A 19,536-nucleotide genomic window follows, 5' to 3' on the forward strand; every position below is an offset into this window, starting at 1 on the left:
CCAGACCCTCCGTGTCCTATGCCAAAGAAACTGATCGGAACCCACGAAAAAACACTGAAGAATCTCCGTCACTAAACGACCTAGCATCCGGATTTCACATCTTCATCCTGGCTAGCCCTAATTAATTCTTGGGAAGGTGGGAAGGTGGAACCTCAGCAGGGAGCAGGAGCTACCGTTTTCAGAGCCAGAACCGAGCGAAGGGCCTGGGTGGGTCTAGATTACCCGTGGCTGCTCGTGCTAAACGTCAGATGGGACGGTTTTGGCAACCTGCCGAAATTCGAGACCATCACCAAACCGCCCCAAATCCAAGAGCGTGGGGAGAGCTGACCCTCTCCCCCGGTTCTTACCCGATCACGGCCGCCGGTGACTCGTGCCTGGCGATGGGTGGACGTGGAAAGAAAACAAAACCCCCCCAAGGTAAAAGCCCCCATGGGGAGTGACCCGCCGGCGACGAGCCCGAGGAGGAGGTCGGACGGTTCGGTCCAGTGGCCAGACGCATTCCCTGCCTCCTCACACCCCCCCCGGCCGCCGCGGGCCGAGCTGCGCCCCCCTCCCCCCACCCACCCCACCCACCCAAGACTCTGTACAGAAAGGGAAAAAAACAAGAGAAGACGCCCACAAGCTTCGCGGCGGTGGAGGAGACTCCGGGCGGCCGCCAGCGTTAGTAGTAGCCGTAGGGGTGCCGCTGGTTGTAGCCGTAGTGGCCGTACTGGTGGTGATGGTGGTGGTGATGGTAGTAGGGCTCCTGCCTGTGCTGCTGGTAGCTGTTGCCCCAGGGTCTGCCCTGCCACTGGTTCGGTCGATGGTCGCCGGCCCAGCCGCGCCTGTTGTCCCGACCTCTGAACGGTCGGTTTTCCGGCAACCTAGGACAGGAGGACATCGGCGGTGACGTCGGAGCCTCCCTTTCCTCTTCTTCCACTCCCTTCTGCGTCGCCCTGACTCGCTCCCTTCGTTCATCCCCCCTCCCAGTGCCATGGCACTTTACATCCATACCTGTCGTTTATTTCTATTTCCCCCTTTTAGACCGGAAGTCACTGTGTGTAGGGGATGTGTCTGTTATGTTACTCTCCCAAGCACTTAGTACGGTGTTCCGCATACAGTAAGCACTGAATAAATACAACTGAACAACTCCTTTAATCCAGTCGTATTCACTGAGCACCTTATTAAGCACTGGGGCGAGGACACCACCACATAACACGCATTCCCAAATGAAAAACATTCACTTTGAGCACTTGGCTGAAGCCGGTTTCTCAGAAAAATCAATTACTTTTTCTATAGTACATAGCCACTCGATTATTCCTATCTGTCCCAAGGGTCGAGTCATTGACAAAAGACAACCTTGGATGGATTCCAAAACAGACCACAATCCGCCCTTTCCTCTCCATCTAAACCGCTACCTCGTTAGTACGCCGACGCATCCTATCCCGACTGGCTGACTGCATCAGCCTCCTTTCTGACCTCCCAACCTCCTGTCTCTCCCTGCTCCACTCTGTACTTCACTCCGCTGCCCGCATTATCTTATAGAAATGCTCTGAGCAATTTAAAAAATTAAGCAATATAGTAACTTGGCCATGTTTAAACATTAAGCAGTTAACTTGATTCCGTACCCCCCAAACAAAAATATAGCGACTGTGACCCTTAGTAATATCAATTAACAATGGTATTTATTAAGTGCTGATTACGCCTCAAGCACTGTGCTAAGCGTGGAGTCGCTACAGAGTAATCAGGCTGGGCAGTCCCCGTCCCTCATGGGGCTTGCAATTTAAGTAGAGAATGAGTATGACCCAGTGCTTAGAACAATGTTCGAAACACAGTGAGCGCTTAAAAACCATCAAAAAAAAATTGAGCCTAGAAATGACCCTGGATATATTTATTAAAAGATAAAACAAACGCAGACCAACTAGGCAGCACACCAAGAGTGCACAGAAAAAACCCATGATGATTCTCAAGAAAAATCAGATCACTGGTTGGTGGCCAAACCACAATCCCTTCCTTTTGGACACACTGGCTCGTGATCAAGAGACAGCAGGCCATAAGCTTCATTTTACTCCTCGCTAAGATCTGTGCTCACATCCCACCCCATTCACTTGAAAAGAAATGCTAATGAACGGTATTTGTTAAATGCTTTCTGTGTGTCCAGTGCTGGGGGGAGGTCCAAATTAATTAGGCCGGGTCCCACAGTGGGCTCACGGTCCAAGCAGGAAGGAGAACAGGCATTGAATCCCCACTTAATAGAGGAGGGCACTAAAGTCCAGAGAACTAAAGTGACTTGCCTAAGGTCTCCGGCAAGCAAGGGGTGGAGCGAGAGGATTAGAACCCAGGTCCTTGCTCCCTCTGCCAGTTTAGGCTAATTTCTGAAGGTACGACTCAGATAATAAAAGTCAATCCAGAGCGTGGCCCAGTGGCTGGAGCACGGGCCTGGGAGTCAGAAGGTCCTGGGGTCTTATCCCAGCTCCTCCACTTGTGTGCTGTGTGACCTCAGGCGAGTCACTTCACTTCCTCTGGGCCTCAGTTTCCTCATCTGGAAACATCTCTGAGTCCCATGTGGGACAGGGATTGTTTCCAACCAGAATAGCTTGTATCTATCCCGGTGCTTAGAACAGCGTTTGGCGATAGTAAGCGCTTAACAAATACCATTAAAAAAAAAAATTATTATTATTCCTGGGCACCTGTGTGCAGAGAACCAAATTGAATACCAGGTGCTTGGATGAGCAAATGTCTGCAATGACTTTACTTCCCAAGTTAGTCATCACTTACTGAGGTGAACGCATTGTTGCACTGTACTCTCCGAAGCACTTAGTACAGTGCTTGGCACACAGTAAGTGCTCAAAAAATCCCATTGAATGAACAAAAAGAAACGCAGGGGGTGTGGGGAGATGGCTTAGTATGCCATTCTGCGCATAGTAAGTGCCTAATAAATATCATTGATTGATTGAGTGTCACTTCTCAGTGCAAAGTAAGCACTGCAGAGTGAGAGAGCGAGTTAGAGAAAAAGAAAGAAAAAAGAAAAAGTTTTACCGGTTGCCTCTATTCCTTTGGTTCCCACCAGCTCGGCTGTTCCACTCTTCAATTATAGGAGGCGATTCCGCTGGGCGTTTCAAGTATTCTTGATACTCTGTATCTTCTTCTGAGAACCGCTTGGCAAACATCTCCTCATAATTGGAGAGGGCATCGGGGGTGTCAGTCATCCTGGAAAAGCTTTGAGGCACAAGGGCAAACAAATCATTTTTGAGCAGAGATACTTTTTACAATGAGTCAGTGGCCCGACAATGAAGAGTCTGATATTTTAAAATGAATCCAGGACTGGTGAACCAACAGCCCGACTAACAGTCGTAAAGATTGACTAGCTGGTTCCCAGCTTCTCTCCCTAATATGATACTTAAGCGCTTACTACGGGCCAGACGCCGCACTAAGCTGTGGGGTGGCCACAAGCTAATCAAGTTGGACCCAGTCCGTCCCGCATGGGGCTCACAGTCTTCACCCCCATTTTACAGATGAAGGAACTGAGGCCCAGAAGTGAAGTGACCTGCCCAAGGTCACGCAGAGGGCAAGCGGCAGAACTGGGATTAGAACCTATCCCAAGTCCTTCTTTCTCATACTCCAGGCCCCTCGGGGGAGGAGGAGGGTAGAGGAGACGGCAGCTACGGTCACTAGAATCCTTGACCAAGTGGGATCGTGGCTCCTTTCCAATACAGTTTCCACGTTTCCATTTCTTCCCAGGGATCCGTGTGGGGTCAGAAACATTTCTAACGCATCTCCTCCCCTCAAATCTATCCGTCGTACTTATTGAGCGCTTACTATGTGCAGAGCACTGTACTAGGCGTTTGGAAGAGTACAATATAACAGAATTAGCAGACATGTACCCTGCCTATAACAAAGTGTCCATAATGAGCCTAAATGCTCAATACAGTGCTTTGCACACAGTAAGTGCTCAATTAATATGACTGAATTAGTCATTTAAGAGATGCACATAAGTGCTGAGGGATTGGGGATGGGGTGAAAATCCAATACTCAAAGGTCACAGACGAGAAGGTCGTGGGTTCTTATCCCGGCTCCGCCACCTGTCTGCCATGTGACCTTAGGCAAGTCACTCGCCTAAGTCACTTCCTCCGTAATATGGGGATTTTACAGTCCTCTAGGCAGTAAGCTCGCTATGTGCGGGGAACGTGTGTGCTAATTCTGCTCCCAAGCGCTCAGTACAGTGCTCTGCACATAGTAAGCGCTCTCAATAAACACCATGGGGATTGACTGATTAAGGTGCATAGCTAATGACACAAAGCTCTTCTTACAAGTGCTATATTTAGACTGGCTTCTGCTGGGCATCTGAATAGCCTGGAACGGATGGGCACCATTCTGTACGAGGAAACCACCAGGACACAATGTACTGTCGTGTGTTCCCCCCGCAGACACGCAATTTTTTTAAACGGGTTTTGTTAAGCACATACTATATACACGGACACAAGCCCACCAGGTTGGACACAGTCCCTGCTCCACAGGGGACTCGTGGCCCTGTGATCGATGTGCACTGCCCATCAACTTTCCTTACAGTTTCAAATCTACTATAGGCTTGGGAGTTAGAAGGATCTGGGTTCTAATCCCAGCTCTGCCACATGTCTGCTTGTGTGTCCTGGGGCAAGTCACCTCACTTCTCGGGGCCTCAGTTCCCTCATCTGTAAAATAGGGATTAAGATTGCGAACCCCCCCTGTGTCCAACTAGTTTAACTTGTATCACCTTAGTGCTTAGAACAGAGCTTGGCACACAGTGAGTGCTTAACGTACCATTATTATTGGAATAGCAGTTAGGTGCAACCTGAAAAACCTAGGGCCCTCTGAGCATTGGTGGACTTTTGCATTCTCTGGGTGAGAGTGTGAACTCAATCATTCAATCGGATTTACTGAGGGCTTACTGTGTGCACAGCACTGTACGAAGCGCTCGGGAGTACAGAACAATAAACAGATACATCCCCTCCTCACAATGAGCTTAAGGTCCTGGGCATGGGCAATTTCTGGGGAAAACCAAAACTAGTTTCCACCTCTGAGAGGCAAAATAAATTTGGGGGAGAACTGAGATATACGATACGTATTTGCTTTCCCTATCAAAAATTTATTTGGGGTGTTGAGAACAGAATTTCCGTTATGTACGGTTAAACTGGCATGCAGAACGGTAATCTTTGATCTCTTGGAAATGTGAGTCCCCAGATACATTAGCCTGACTCAAGCGGTAATTACAAACCGTTGTGCATGTGCAATACGTGGCCTAGTGGAAAGAGCCCGGGCTTGGGAGTCAGAAGGACCTGGGTTCTAATCTCCGCTCGGCCACTTATCTGCTGTGTGACCTCGAGCAAGTCGCTTCTCTTCTCTGGGCCTCAGTTCTCTCAGCTGGAAAATGGGGATTAAGACTGCGAGCCCCATGCGGGACAGGGACTGCATCCAACCCGATTTACTTAGCTCTTAGTAGAGTGCTCGGCACATAGTAAGGGCCTAACAAATGCCACTAAGGCCAACACCAATGCCCCAAGGGAATGGGGCAGAAATCGAGCAATGGGTTCGAGCTTCCTCTCCCCGATTCAGAGATGGAAGCCCACCTGGTCCGACCACGGAACTGCCCCTCCGGACGGTAGCCTGGAGTCCCCCAGAGGTCTGGAGGTGGCTTCTCCGGGTGGGCCGGCTGCCCATCTACAAACTCCCTTGACTCCGTTCTGCTGTCCTTCTCCCAAGCGCTCCGTACAGTGCTCTGCACACAGCAAGAGCTCAGTAAATACGATTGATGGAGAGGCTCTGCACGGCAATAATTGTGCTAAGTGGCTCCTTTGAGGTGGTGGTATTGGCCTTGCCCCTTTCCCGAAGGGTGTAGCTGATGCAAACAGTGCTTGGCACATAGTAAGCGCTTAACAAATGCCATCATTATTAAATGTCACTTGTACCTGTCAGTCGTACTTACTGAGCTCTTACTGTGTGCAGAGCACTGTACTACGTGCTTGGAAGGGTACAATGTAACAGAGGGGAAAAAGCTCAATCAATTAATCAGTGGCATTTATTGAGCACTGTACTGAGCGCTTGGGCGAGCAAGCTATAAACAGACACATTCCTGTCCACAAAAGGGTTACAGTCCAGAGGGAGGTGAGGCACGGAGAAGTCAATCGTATCTATTGAGCGCTCACCGTGTGTGAGCTTACAGTCTAGAGGGGAAAGAGATCAAGTAATCAATGGTATTTACTGAGGATCTGCCATGTACAGCGCACTGCACTAAGTGCTCGGGAGAGGTCTATACCATGACATAACAGACACATTCCCTGCCCACAATGAGCTCAGGTCTAGAGGGATGACTGGAATACCCAGGCAGGGGCCTTAGGAGAATAATCCCTGAACCCAACCTCACAAAGCCGTTGTGGGAAACAAATTAAAATCACTCATGTAAAGTGCTTCGGCAATAAAAGCACCAAATAGAAAAAGAGAAGCAGCGGGGCCTAGTGGCTAGAACCCTGGCCTGTGAGTCAGAAGGACCTGGGTTCTAATCCCAGCTCCGCCACTTGTATGTTGTGTCACTTTGGGCAAGTCACTTAACTTCTCTGGGCCTCAGTTACCTCATCTGGAAAATGGGGATTAAGACTGTGAGCCCCACATGGGACAACCTGACTACCTTGTAAGAATAATAATAGTAATGGTATTTATTAAGCGCTTACTATGTGCCAACCGCTGTTCTAAGCACTGGATATAAGGTAATCAGGTTGTCCCACAGGGGGTTCACAGTCTTAATCCCCATTTGACAGATGAGGTCACAGGCACGGAGAAGTTAAGTGACTTGTCCAAAGTCACACAGCTGACAAGTGGCCACACTGGGATTAGAACCCACTACCTCTGACTCCCAAGCCCTTGCTCTTTCCATTAAGCCACGCTGCTTCTCAACCCTGGTACTTAGAACAATGCGTGGCACATAGTAAGCACTTAAATACCATCATTATTATTACCCAAGCACTTAGTACACAAGTACATAGTACATACCTAGCGGTATACTGGTACATAGCAAGCACTTAACATGTCATTAGAAAAAAAAAGTCTAGATTTTTGCAGTTCAGGATATAGACGTCTCCTCCATAAACTTGGCAGTTTCTATCCTAAAGAAATTAATATTTTTTAAAAAGTGGCTCAAAGGAAAAAAGTAAAGGCCACCGTTAATGTGAAAATTTTTCATTCATTCAAAAAAATATACTTTATAGGAAGCTTTTTACTTCTCACCCCAGAATTTCTAATTTTTTCAATAACAAAAACCTGAAGTCTATGGGTGGGGGCAGGGAGGGAATTTTCCTTGAATTTTCCCATCTGGGAGCTGAGTTAACCTTAGATGGAGAAGTAAAGGCTTGAGAATGGGGACATTAGAGTTAACTGTTTTATTTTAACTCTCCATTGAAATCTGTCTTCTAGAAATATTAGAGCAAAAGTAAGGGGGTGTTTGGGGGCAAAAATGGTCTCAAATCCTATATCTCAAAATTCACCATGTTAAATTTAACTCAAAGAGTGATCAGAAATCTCAACTGTGGGGAAGAAAAAAAAACTCAGGAGCCCACACAGATGGAAAAAAAAAATCACCGAATTGGCAGAATGCCCCAAACATCAATTAGCTGTATCTGCTACTTGGGACTGCAGAGGATGGGACTGCACATAACCAGCTGAAACAGCTACTGCCTCCTGCCTAAGTTTTGAAGGAGGTGAGCAAGTAAACTATTCCCAGCAATGGCATATTTTTCTTCTCAATTGCTACCATAATGGTTTTACAGCGCGTGAAGCAGCACGGCCAAATGGTTAGAGCATGGGCCTGGGAATCAGGACCTGGGGATTGAGACTGTGAGCCTCCCGTGGGACAACCTGATTACCCTGTATCTACCCCAGCGCTTAGAACAGTGCTCTGCTCATAGTAAGCACTTAAACACCGATATTATTGTTATTATTATTATTACTATTAAACCCAGCTCTGCACATTTGCCTTCTGTGCGACCTTGGGCAATTCACTTCACTTTCTCTGTGCCTGGGTTCCCTCATCTGCAAAATGGTGTTTATGACTGTGAGCCCCATGTGGGAAAGGGACTGTGTCCAACCTGATTACCTTGTATCTACCCTAGCACTTAGCACAGTGCTTGACACATAGTGTTTTATAACTTTACCATCTACCCCAGGACTTAGTACAGTGTCTGCCTCATAGTAAGAGCTTAACACCTTAAGAAAGAAACCCTAAAACAAGCAAAAAAGTAAACCCCACTAGACAGATGCTGATTTTCTTTTCAATTAGTAAAATTACTGTTTTGCAATGTGTGAAGCACTCAACTAAGCATGGGGAGAATATACGGGGGGGGGGGGGGGGCAGGAGGAATAACAGGTTGAAATCAACAATTTAAAACAAACGGCTCACAAAGCCACCTGATAATCGTGGCATTTATTGGGCACTTAATCCATTCTGAGCAATGCACTAAAGCGCTGGGGTAGGTAGACACAGTACAAACGGGTTGGTCGCACAGTCCCTGACCCAGACTGGTTTTCAGGGGTCAGTGCTCCTGTTCGGCCTACCTCACAAGGGGGGGGGGGGGGGGGGGGGGGGGCGCTGCGTTGAAGTTTGCTTGACTTCTATTTACCGGACACCAGACAGTCCTAATAGGAAACAAACAGCAATTAATCATTAGCACCGGCCACCCCCAGCTGTTTACTTAATCAGGCCAATTTAATTGGTCCACAGCACTCACGTCTATATCTGTAATTTATTTATATTACCGTCAGTCTCCTCCTCTAGACTGTAAGCTTGCCGAGGGCAGGGAACGTGTCTGCTATCTTATAGTCTCTCAAGAGCTTAGTACAGTAAATACTCAATAAATACAACTGAGCACTTACTATAACCAGAGCACTGTATCAAGCATTGTGGAGAGTAAAACTTGTTAGCCCGCTGGGGGCAGGGAATGTGTCCATTTACTGTTGCAACGTTCTCTCCCAAGTGCTCAGTACAGTGGTCTGCACACAGAAAGCACTGAATAAATTCGACCGAATGAATATTAAGTGCTGGAAAGCACACAATCCAGCAAAATTAGCCGATGCGTTCTCTGCCCGTAACAAGTTTACAGCCCAGAGGGGCAGGGGATGTGTCTTTTTATTGTTATATTTTACTCCTTCACTCAGTTGTATTTCTTGAGGATTTACCAGGTGCAGAGCACTGAACTAAGCACTCGGGAGAGGACAAAAGAATAAACAGACAACATTCCCTGCCCACCAAGACTTTACACGGAGGGGGAGGCGAGGCCTCAATAACAATAATTACGGTACGGGTTAAGCGCTTCCTATGTGCCAAACACTGTTCTAAGCGCTGGGGGCGATTCAAGGTAATGAGACTGCCCCAGGCGGGGCTGACCATCTTCACCCCCGCCCCCCTTCAGAGATGGCGCAGCGAAGTCCAGTGGCGGGCCCCAGGTCACACGGCCGACGAGGGGGATTCGAACCCAGCACCCCTGACCCCCAACAGCCGTGCCCTTGCCGCTGGGTCAGGCTGCTTCTCCGACGCCACAGATAACAGTGGTGTATTCCGCGGTGTCCCTGGGGCGCTGACGGGCTGCGGAGCGCCGTGCCAAGCGCCCGGGGACGCTCCCCGCCCACAGCCAGCTTGGCGGGCCAAGCGCTCCGCACAGGGCGGCCGCTCGCTCTTCTTCCATTCGATAAGACGGACTGAGCGCCGACCAGGTAAATCCGAGGGAACGGGGCGGGGGGAGGGGGACGGGGCGGACGCGCGTTATTGTGAAAGAAGGAGAAATAAGGGGGGGGGAGGGGCGGCTTTGTCTCGGCCTGGGGTCAAAGGTCAGGCTCCGGCCCACCGTCCGCCCAACGGCCCGCGGGGGAGGGGAGAGGCGCGAGGCGGGGAGGGACAAGGGCGGCAGTTGGGGTCCTGCCCCGTAGGGCGGGGGCGGCCTCACGGCGGGTCTGGGCCTGGGCCTGAGGCCGGGCCCGGCGGCCGCCTCACGTTTCCCGCGCCGGGCGGCGCACGGCCGGGCCGCTCAGGGCGGCTCCCTCAGCGCCGCCTGAAGCGAGGGGCCCCGGAGTCCCCCGCTTGCGTCCGTCCGTCCGTCCGTCCGTCCGTCCGTGGCCCCCGGCCGCCTCACCTCCTCAGGCCGCCGCGCCGCGCCCGGGGCCTAACGGCTGCCTCGCTCCTTCCCGGAAGTGACGGGGAGGAGAGAGGGCTGCTTCCGGCGGGCTCGCGCGCCACCGCTCACTTCCGGCCGACCACTTCCGGGTGGAGGGGCGGGGCCGGAAGGGGGCGGGGCGAGGTGCATTCATTCATTCAGTCAGTCAGTCAGTCATTCATTCAGTCGTTCATTCCATCGTATAGATTGAGCGCGTACTGCGTGCGGAGCCCTGGACTAAGCGCTGGGAACGGACAGTTCGGCAACGGAGAGAGACCGTTCCTGGCCAACGAAGGGCTCACGGTCTAAGCGGTGTCTAAACAGTCTTATTCCCAGCGCTTAGTCCAGTGCTCTGCCCTCAATAAGGGCTCAGTCGAGACGATGGAATGGATGGATGAATGGATGGATGGATGGATGGATGGATGGATGGATGGATGGATGGATGGATGGATGGATGGATGGATGAATGAATGAAGAGTGAGGGGATGGGGCCTGGAGGGGAAAGGGGCGGGCTGTGTTCAATCTGATCACCTTTTAATAATAATAATAATGTTGGTATTTGTTAAGCGCTTACTATGTGCCGAGCACTGTTCTAAGCGCTGGGGTAGACATAGGGGAATCAGGCTGTCCCACGTGGGGCTCACAGTCTTAATCCCCATTTTACAGATGAGGGAACTGAGGCACAGAGAAGTGAAGTGACTTGCCCACAGTCACACAGCCCACAAGTGGCAGAGCTGGGATTCGAACTCGACCTCTTAGTACGGCTCCGGGCAGTCGTTCATTTAGTCTTTCGTTCCTTTACTCAATAGTAACAATAAAGATGTTGGTATTTGTTAAGCGCTTACTGTGTGCAGAGGACTGTTCCAAGCGCCGGGGGAGATTTACAGGATAATGAGGTTGTCCCACGCGAGGCTCATAGCCTTCATCCCCATTTTACAGATGAGGTAACTGAGGCACAGAGAACTTTTCACTCATTCATTCATTCATTCAGTAGTATTTATTGAGCGCTTACTATGTGCAGAGCACTGGACTAAATGCTTGGAATGGACAATTCGGCAACAGATAGAGACAGTCCCTGCCCACTGACGGGTTTACAGTCAATCCATGGAGACAGACGGACAAACAATAGCAATAAATAGAAACAAGGGGATGTACATCTCATTAAGAAAATAAATGGGGTAATAAAAATATTTACAAATGAGCAGATGAGCACAGTACTGAGGGGAGGGGAAGGGGGGGAGGAACAGGGGGAAAGGGGGCTTAGCTGAGGGGAGATGGAGGTGGGGAGAGAAGCAGCAGATGGAGCAGAGGGAAAAGGAGAAACTCAGTCTGGGAAGGCCTCTTGGAGGAGGTGAGCTCTTTGGGCAAGTCACTTCACTTCTCAGGGCCTCAGTGACTCATCTGTAAAATGGGAATCGAAAGCGTGAGCCCCTACAAAGGACGGCGACTGTGTCCAACCAGATTTGCTTGAATCCACCCCAGCACTTCATGGCTTAGTGGAAAGAGCCCGGGCTGGGGAGTCAGAGGTCGTAGATTCTAATCCAGTCTCTGCCACTTGTCAGCTGTGTGACTTTGTGTAAGTCACTTCACTTCTCTGCACCTCATTTCCCTCATCTGTAAAATGGAGATTAAGAGTGAGAGCCCCATGTGGGACATGGACTGGGTCCAACCGGATTACCTTGTATCTACCCCAGTGTTTAGAACAGTGTTTGGCACAGAGTAAGCACTTAACAAATGCCATTATTACATGTATAATATTGCCGAGATCTGCCCTTTCCTCTCCATCCTAACCGCTACCACGTTAGTACAGTCAGGCACCCTATGCCGCCTGGATGACTGCATCAGCCTCCTTTTTGAACTGCCAAATTCCTGCCTCTCCCCACTCCAACCTATACTTCCCGCTGCTGCCCGGATTCTCTTTCTACAGAAACGCTCTGGGCATGTCACTCCCCTCCTCAAAACCCTCCAGAGGTTGCCTATCAACCTTCGCATGGAGCAAAGACTCCTTGCTCTTGGCTTCAAAGCTCTCCATCACCTTTCTCCTTTCTACCTTACCTCCCTTCCCTGCTTCTCCATTCCAGCCCCTCTGCTCCTCTCCCGCCGCTCACCTCCTCACTGGGCCTTGTTCTCACCTGTCCCGCCATGGACCCCTGGCCCACCTCCTCCCTCTGGCCTGGAATGCCCTCCCTCCTCACATCCGCCAAACTAACTCTCTTCCCCCCTTCAAAGCCCTACTGAGAGCTCACCTCCTCCAGGAGGCCTTCCCAGACTGAGACCCCCTTTCCACTGCTCCTCCTCCCCTCCCCATCGCCCGACTCCCTCCTTCTGCTCTATCCCCCTCCCAGACCCACAGCACTTGTGTATATTTGTACATATTTATAATTCTATTTATTTTCATTAATGATATGCATATGTCTATGGTACTTTTTATTTATAATGACGCTACTGATGCCTGTTTAGTTCTTTTGATGTCTGTCTCCCCCCTTCTAGACTGTGAGGCCATTGTGTGCAGGGCTTGTCTCTATTCGTTGCTGAACTGAACTTCCCAAGTGCTTAGTACAGTGCTCTGCACACAGCAGGCGCTCAAGAAATATGATTGAATAATAATAATGTTGGTATTTGTTAAACATTTACTGGGTGCAGAGCTCTGTTCTAAGCGCTGGGGTAGATACAGGGTAATTAGGTTGTCCCACATGAGGTTCACAGTCTTAATCCCCATTTTACAGATGAGGGAACTGAGGCCCAGAGAAGTGAAGTGACTTGCACACAGTCACACAGCTGATAAGTGGCTGAGCCGGAATTCAAACCCAAGACCTCTGACTCCCAAGCCCGTGCTCTTTCCACTGAGCCATGCTGAATGAATGGATGAATGAATGGTACATATAAGTGCGTAATAAATACCATAATTAATTATTAAATTCATTCAATCATATTTATTGAACACTTACTGTGTGCAAAGCACTGTACTAAGCACTTGGGAGAGGACAATAGAACAATAAACAGACACATTCACTGCCCACAACGAGCTGCCAGTCTAGAAGGGATGATGAACATTAATATGAATAAATAAATGAATAAATAAGTAAATCACAAATGTGTACAATAAATGGTGGGGGACATAGTAAGCACTGAACAAATACCATTAATGAAAAATAATAATGGGAAGCACCAGTCTGGGAGTCAGAGGACTTGGTTTCTAATCCCGGCTCGGCCACTCGTCTGTTGTGTGACCTTGGGAAAGTTATTCATTCAGTCAGTCATATTTATTGAGCACTTACTGTGTACAAAACACCATACTAAGTGCTTGGGAGACTACAATAAAGTAATAATAACAACAATAATAATAACATTTGTTAAGCACTTACTATGTGCCAAGCACTGTTCTAAGCGCTGGGGTAGATACAAAGTAATCAGGTTGTCCCACGTGCGGCTCACAGTCTTAATCCCTATTTTACAGAGGCGGTCACTGAAGCACAGAGAAGTCAAGTGACTTGACCAAAGTCACACAGCTAATGGGTGGCGGAGCCAGGATTAGAACCCACGACCTCTGACTCCCAAGCCCATGCTCTTTCCACTGAGCCACGCTGCTTCTCTAATGAGTAATGAGGAGACACATTCCCTGTCCATGATCACCTCTCAGTCTAGAGGGGGAGACAGACCGCAGTGGAAAGAGCCCGGGCTTGAGGGTAAGAGGTCATGGATGCGAATCCCGGCTCTGCCACTTGTCAGTTGTGTGACTTTGGCAAGTCACTTCACTTCTCTGTGCCTCAGTTACCTCATCTGTAAAATGGGGATGAGGACTGTGAGCCTCACTTAGGACAACCTGATTACCCCGTATTTACCCCAGCACTTAGAACAGTGCTCCGCACATAGTAACCGCTTAACAAATACCAACATTATTATTATTATACATAAGTAAATAGATAAATAAATTGCAGATATATACATATGTGCTGTGAGGATTGCAGAGGAGGATGAATGAAGGAGCAAGTAAAAGTGGCCCAGAAGGGGTGAGAGAAGAGGAGAGGAGGGCTTAGTCAGAGAAGACTTCTTGGAGGAACTGTGCCTTCGATAAGGCTCTGAAGTGGGGGAGAGCGATTTTATGTCTGATATGAGGAAGGAGGGCGTTCCGGGCCCGAGGCAGGATGTGGATGAGAGGTCAGCGGTGAGACAGACAAGATGGAGGTACAGTGAGAAGTTTAGCATCAGAGGAGCGAAGTGTGTAGTAGGAGAGGAGCGAGGTGAAGTAGGAGGCGGCGAGGTGATTGAGTGCTTTAAAGTGAATAGTAAGTTTTTCTCTGATGGGCAGGTGGATGGGCAATCACTGGAGTTTCTTAAGGAGGGAGGGAAACACGGTCTGAACGTTTTTGAAAGAAAATAATCCAGGCAGCAGAGTGGAGTGGGGAGAGACAAGAGGCAGGGAGATCAGCAAGAAGGCTGATGCAGTAATCAAGGCACAATAAGATAAATGATTGGCTTAATGTGGTAGCGGTTTGGCCGGAGAGAAAAGGGTAGATTTTAACGATGCCCTGAAGTTAGACCTGACGGGATTTAGTGATGGCTTGATGGTGTGTGTTGACCGATAGAGTGGAATCAAGGATAACGCCAAGGTTACGGGCTTGTGAGACAGGAAGGATGATGGTGCCGTCAATAGCGATGGGGAAGTCAGGAGGAGGAAAGGGTTTGGGTGGGAAGATAAGACGTTCAGTTTTAGTCATAGTAAGTTAGAGGTGACGGGAGGACATCCAAGCAGAGATGTCCCTAGAGGCAGGAGGAGATGTGAGACTGCAGAGAGGGAGAGAGATCAGGGTTGGAGATGGAGATTTGGGTGTCATCCGCATAGAGGTGGTAGTTGACGCCGTATGAGTCAATGAGTTCTTCAAGGGAGTGGGTTTAGATGGAGAATAAGAGGGGACTCAGAACTCAACCTTGAGGGAACCCCCACAGTTGGGGGTGGGAGGAAGAGGAGGAGTCCACCAAAGGGACTGAGAATGAGCAGCCAGAGAAATAGGAGGAGAACCGGGAAAGGGCAGTGTCAGCGAGGCCGAGGTCGGATGGCGTCTCCAGGAGAAGCGGATGGCCGACGGTGTTGAAGCCAGCTGAGAAGTCAAAAAGGATCGGGATGGAGTAGGGTCCCTTGGATTTGGCAAGAAGGAGGTCATTGGTGACCTTCGAATAAATGAATGAATGAATTTATTGAGAGCTTACGTACTGTGTGGAGAGCACTGTACTAAGTGCTTGGGAGAGTACAATCAACCTATCATTTTTTGAGTGCTTACTGTGTACAGAGTCCTGTACTAAGCAGGTGGGAGAGTACACACATCTGGTAGACACGTTTTTTAGAGAGAAAGATGTACTGGGGAGCGCAGATGTTCTCGAATCAATCTAATATCAATTTCACCATCAATTTCCAGCTTTTTAGCTTATAGCTTTCTCATCACCCTTTGTTCTACCGCTCAGTTTCTGTCCCTCACACCTATCTGCTCCCTTGCTCTGTTTTGGCATCCTTTCACTATGCTTTTCATGCCTCTAGCACAACCCATTTTTCACTAGGCCAGACAGTCCTCCATTTAAAAAATATTTTTTTAATGACTAGGCGCTTACTATGTACTTACTAAGCGCTGGGGTAAATACAAGGTAATAGGGATGGACACAGTCCCTAACCCACAAAGGGCTCACAGTCTTAATCCCCGTTTTACCGACGAGGGACAGAGAAGTGAAGTGACTTGCCCGAGGTCACCCAGCCGATGAGTGGGTGGAGCCGGGATTAGAACCCAGGCCCTTCCAGCTCCCAGGCCCCTGCTCTATCCACTAGGCCACCTGGCTTCTCTATTCTTCAAATCCCTTTCTCACCTCACTACTTCCAAGCAGCAGTTTTAGGACATCATTTTCCTAACCGCAAAGAGTGGGGATGAGTTAATTAGTGATTAAAACATTTACCGGACTCATCGTGCCTCCACCTTGTGGGAGCAGAACAGCCAAGATGCTCTATTCAATCAGATGCAGCGGTAAGGTTAATAAAAGAAAGAGCAATATATTGTAATCCCACTAGCTAAATCCTGGGAGCAATGAAACACGCAGATGGAAGAATCCCACCTCATTGGTCGACTGATGGAGGATGTTTCCTTTTGCCCGCCGGGTGTTTAAATCATTAGTTGATGAGTACAAGCTACTTGCTCGATTGGCAAGCAAATTCGTACCCACCCACCTACCATGATGAGTAAAGCAAGTCTCCTTGGCCATTATAAAATTGGGTGTTGGATGTTATAATATACAACTATAATCAATAGTGTTTCTCAAGCACTCACTATATGCAGAGCACTGTACTAAGCACTTGGGAGAGTCCACTACAACAGATTTAGCAGACTGCCCGCCATGAGTTTAGAGTCTCATAAAGACGGTCAGGACTCTAGGCCCCATTATTTTTTTTTATGGTATTTATTAAGTGGTTACTATGTGCCGGGCACTGTACTAAGCACTGGTGTGGATATAATCAGGTTGGACACGGTCCAAGTCCCACACGGGGCTCACAATCTTCATTCCCATTTTACAGATGAGGGAATTGAGGCACAGAGAAGTTAAGTGACTTTCCCAAGGTCACACAGCAAACATAGGGCAGAGCTGGGATATCTACCCCAGCGCTTAGTACATAGTCAGTGCTTAACAAATACCACAATAACAATGATAATAACGATGATTTGCTTGGAATCAGCACATCCCATTCCTCTGGTTCAGGTCCGTGAAACAGAATAATTCCGCTCTCTTGGCAGCAGACCATCTTTCTCCCCTAGCTGGACTGTACAAATTGTCAGAAGCCGAAGGGAATTAGATATAGCCATGCCAATCGTATATTACGTAAGGACGCAGTAAGGCAGAGCTTTAGACAATGCCGTATCTTGGCTGAAAACCGGCAGTCGTTTGCCGAGGCGAGACCAGCAAGATGCACCGCCTTGAAGAAAGGAGTGACTTTTTTTGAGCAAAAGTTTCATAAGGAAAAAAAGGGAAAAGAAGAAAAAAGAGAAAGCAGAACCAGGTCCTGAAAAGACAATAATAATAATAAAAATAATTGATAATAATTGTGGTATTTGTTAAGCGCTTACTATGTGCCAGGCACTATACTAAGCACTGGGGTAGATACAAGTAAATCGGGTTGGGCGCAGTCCCTGTCCCACATAGGGCTCACAGTCCTTATCCACATTATACAGATGAAGTAACTGAGGCCCAGAGAAATGAAGCGACTTACCCAAGGTCACACAGCAAACGAGTGGTGGAGCCGGGATGAGAACCCATGATTTTCTGACTTCCAGGCCCGGGCTCTAAAGCAAGAAAGAGAACTACACAGTAAGGTCCAATCTCTTTGTGTGTCCAGTATGATCAGGACTGAGGTTGCTTCATCAGTCTTTATTGTCTGCACACGCACACTCGGAGGTGAATTTCATCATTAGTCGTGGGTTCTTCTCAATGAGAATAATAATAATAATAATAATAATAATAATAATAATGGCAGTACTGTCCTAAGCGCTTGGGGGGGATACAAGGTGATCAGGTTGTCCCACGTGGGGCTCACAGTCTTAATCCCCATTATACAGGTGAGGTATCTGACAGAACTACACAGTAAGGGCCCGTGCTCTATCCACTATTCCAATGACTTGCCCAAGGACACATAGCTGACAAGCGGTGGAGTGGGATTAGAACCCGTGACCTCTGACTCCCCAGCCCGGGCTCTTTCCGCTGAGCCACGCCCAAATGGATAGCACACAGGGCTGGGAATCAGGGGACCTGAGTTCTAATCCAACTCCGCCACTTTTCTGCTATGTGTCCTTGGGCAAGTCATTGGAGTAGTGGATAGAGCACGGGCCCTTACTGTGTAGTTTTGTTTTTCGTTTTAGAGCCCGGGCCTGGGAGTCAGAAGGTCATGGGTTCTAATCTCGGCTCTGCCACTCATCTGCTATGCGAACTTGGGCAAGTCAGTTCACTTCTCTGTGCCTCAGTTACCTCATCTGTAAAAGAGTGTGAGCCCCAGGGGGGTGAGGGACTGTGTCTAACCTGATTTGCTTGTAGCCACCCCAGCACTTAGTACAGTGTCTGGCACACAGTAAGCGCTTAACAAATGCCACAGTATACAATTATATACAATATACAAGTATTATTACTTCTTTGGCCCTCAGTTTCCTCATCTGTATAGTGGAGATTAAGACTGTGAGCCCCATGTGGGACAGGGACTGTGTCCATCCAGATTTACTTGTATCCACCCCAGTGCTCAGTACGATGCCCGGCACACAGAGGGTACTTAACAAATACCACAGTTATTATTATTAATGTGAAGGACAAGCAGCGTGGTTAAAGCATAGACCTGGGAGTTAGAGGGATTTGGGTTCTAATCATTCATTTAGCACTGAAAGAGATTATATAAACCTTACAGGGCTTGCTGATATAGCAGAATCGGAAGCATCTCTGGATCCGAAGAGCAAGTGACCTATAAAATCTTTTATTGCTGACAGTTGGGGGTGGGGTAGGTGCTCCCGCTGGTAATGAGACCCTGCCCTTGAGCGATGGAAGGAGGAGATCTAAACCAGCGAGAGGTCTTTTTTTCTGCCAAAGCACACCTGGTGTTGGCCCAGAAGGGCAGGAGAATAGCACAGTTGCACATCTCTCTCGTTTCCAAATGAAGAATTTCTCTTCTCGCTCTCTCAAGAGTACGCGGGCAAGTTGGATGGAGTTTAAAGCAGTGCCGGGGTTTGCTTCGCGAGCACCGTTCAGCTAGTTGGACGACCTGATGTGTGGTTGAAAGATGGTTGTCTAACAGGTCTTTCGAAGACACATGGAAATGAGTCTTTCTCACTAACCTATCAGATTGTCAAAGGCTTTGATTTGGGCTATTTTTGTTGTCAGTAACGAGACCATCCGGATCCTCCTCTCTGTTCCTCTCCTCTATTAACAATAATGATCATAATAATCGTGGTATTTGTTAAGCACTTACTGTGTGCCCGTCGCTGCACTAAGCGCTGGGGTGGATACAAGCAAATTGGGTTAGACACAGTCCCTGTCTCACATGCAGTTAACAGTCTTAATCTCCACTTTCCAGATGAGGGAACAGAGGCCCAGAAAAGTGAAGTGATTTGCCCAAGGTCACACAGCAGACAATGGTGGAGCCAGGATTAGAACCCAGGACCAGGACACATGGGCAGGCAGCCTAGTGAGTCCAACTTAGTTAACCTGTGTCCACCCCAGTGCTTAGAACAGTGCTTGGCATGCAGTAAGTGCTTAACGAGTACCATAATAATAATAATAGTAGTCATGGTATGGTATGCATCATGGATGGGGGTTAGAGTACGGGCCAGGGAGTCAGAGGACCTGGATTCTAATCCCACCTTTACCACCACTG

General features: G+C 48.7%; 1 protein-coding gene across 1 annotated transcript; it reads right to left on the reverse strand.

Moving 5' to 3' along the window:
• Positions 1–567: 567 nt before the first annotated feature.
• Positions 568–10,241, reverse strand: RAMAC (RNA guanine-7 methyltransferase activating subunit). Its single transcript, XM_029065844.2, has 3 exons — positions 10,131–10,241; positions 3,019–3,198; positions 568–863 (listed from the first exon to the last, which is right to left on the reverse strand). The coding sequence occupies exons 2-3, from the start codon at positions 3,186–3,188 to the stop codon at positions 662–664; spliced, it is 372 nt and encodes a 123-aa protein (XP_028921677.1). The 5' UTR covers positions 3,189–3,198; positions 10,131–10,241; the 3' UTR covers positions 568–661.
• Positions 10,242–19,536: the final 9,295 nt, after the last annotated feature.

Source organism: Ornithorhynchus anatinus, chromosome 5 (assembly GCF_004115215.2).
Source record: "Ornithorhynchus anatinus isolate Pmale09 chromosome 5, mOrnAna1.pri.v4, whole genome shotgun sequence".
NCBI lineage: Eukaryota > Metazoa > Chordata > Mammalia > Monotremata > Ornithorhynchidae > Ornithorhynchus > Ornithorhynchus anatinus.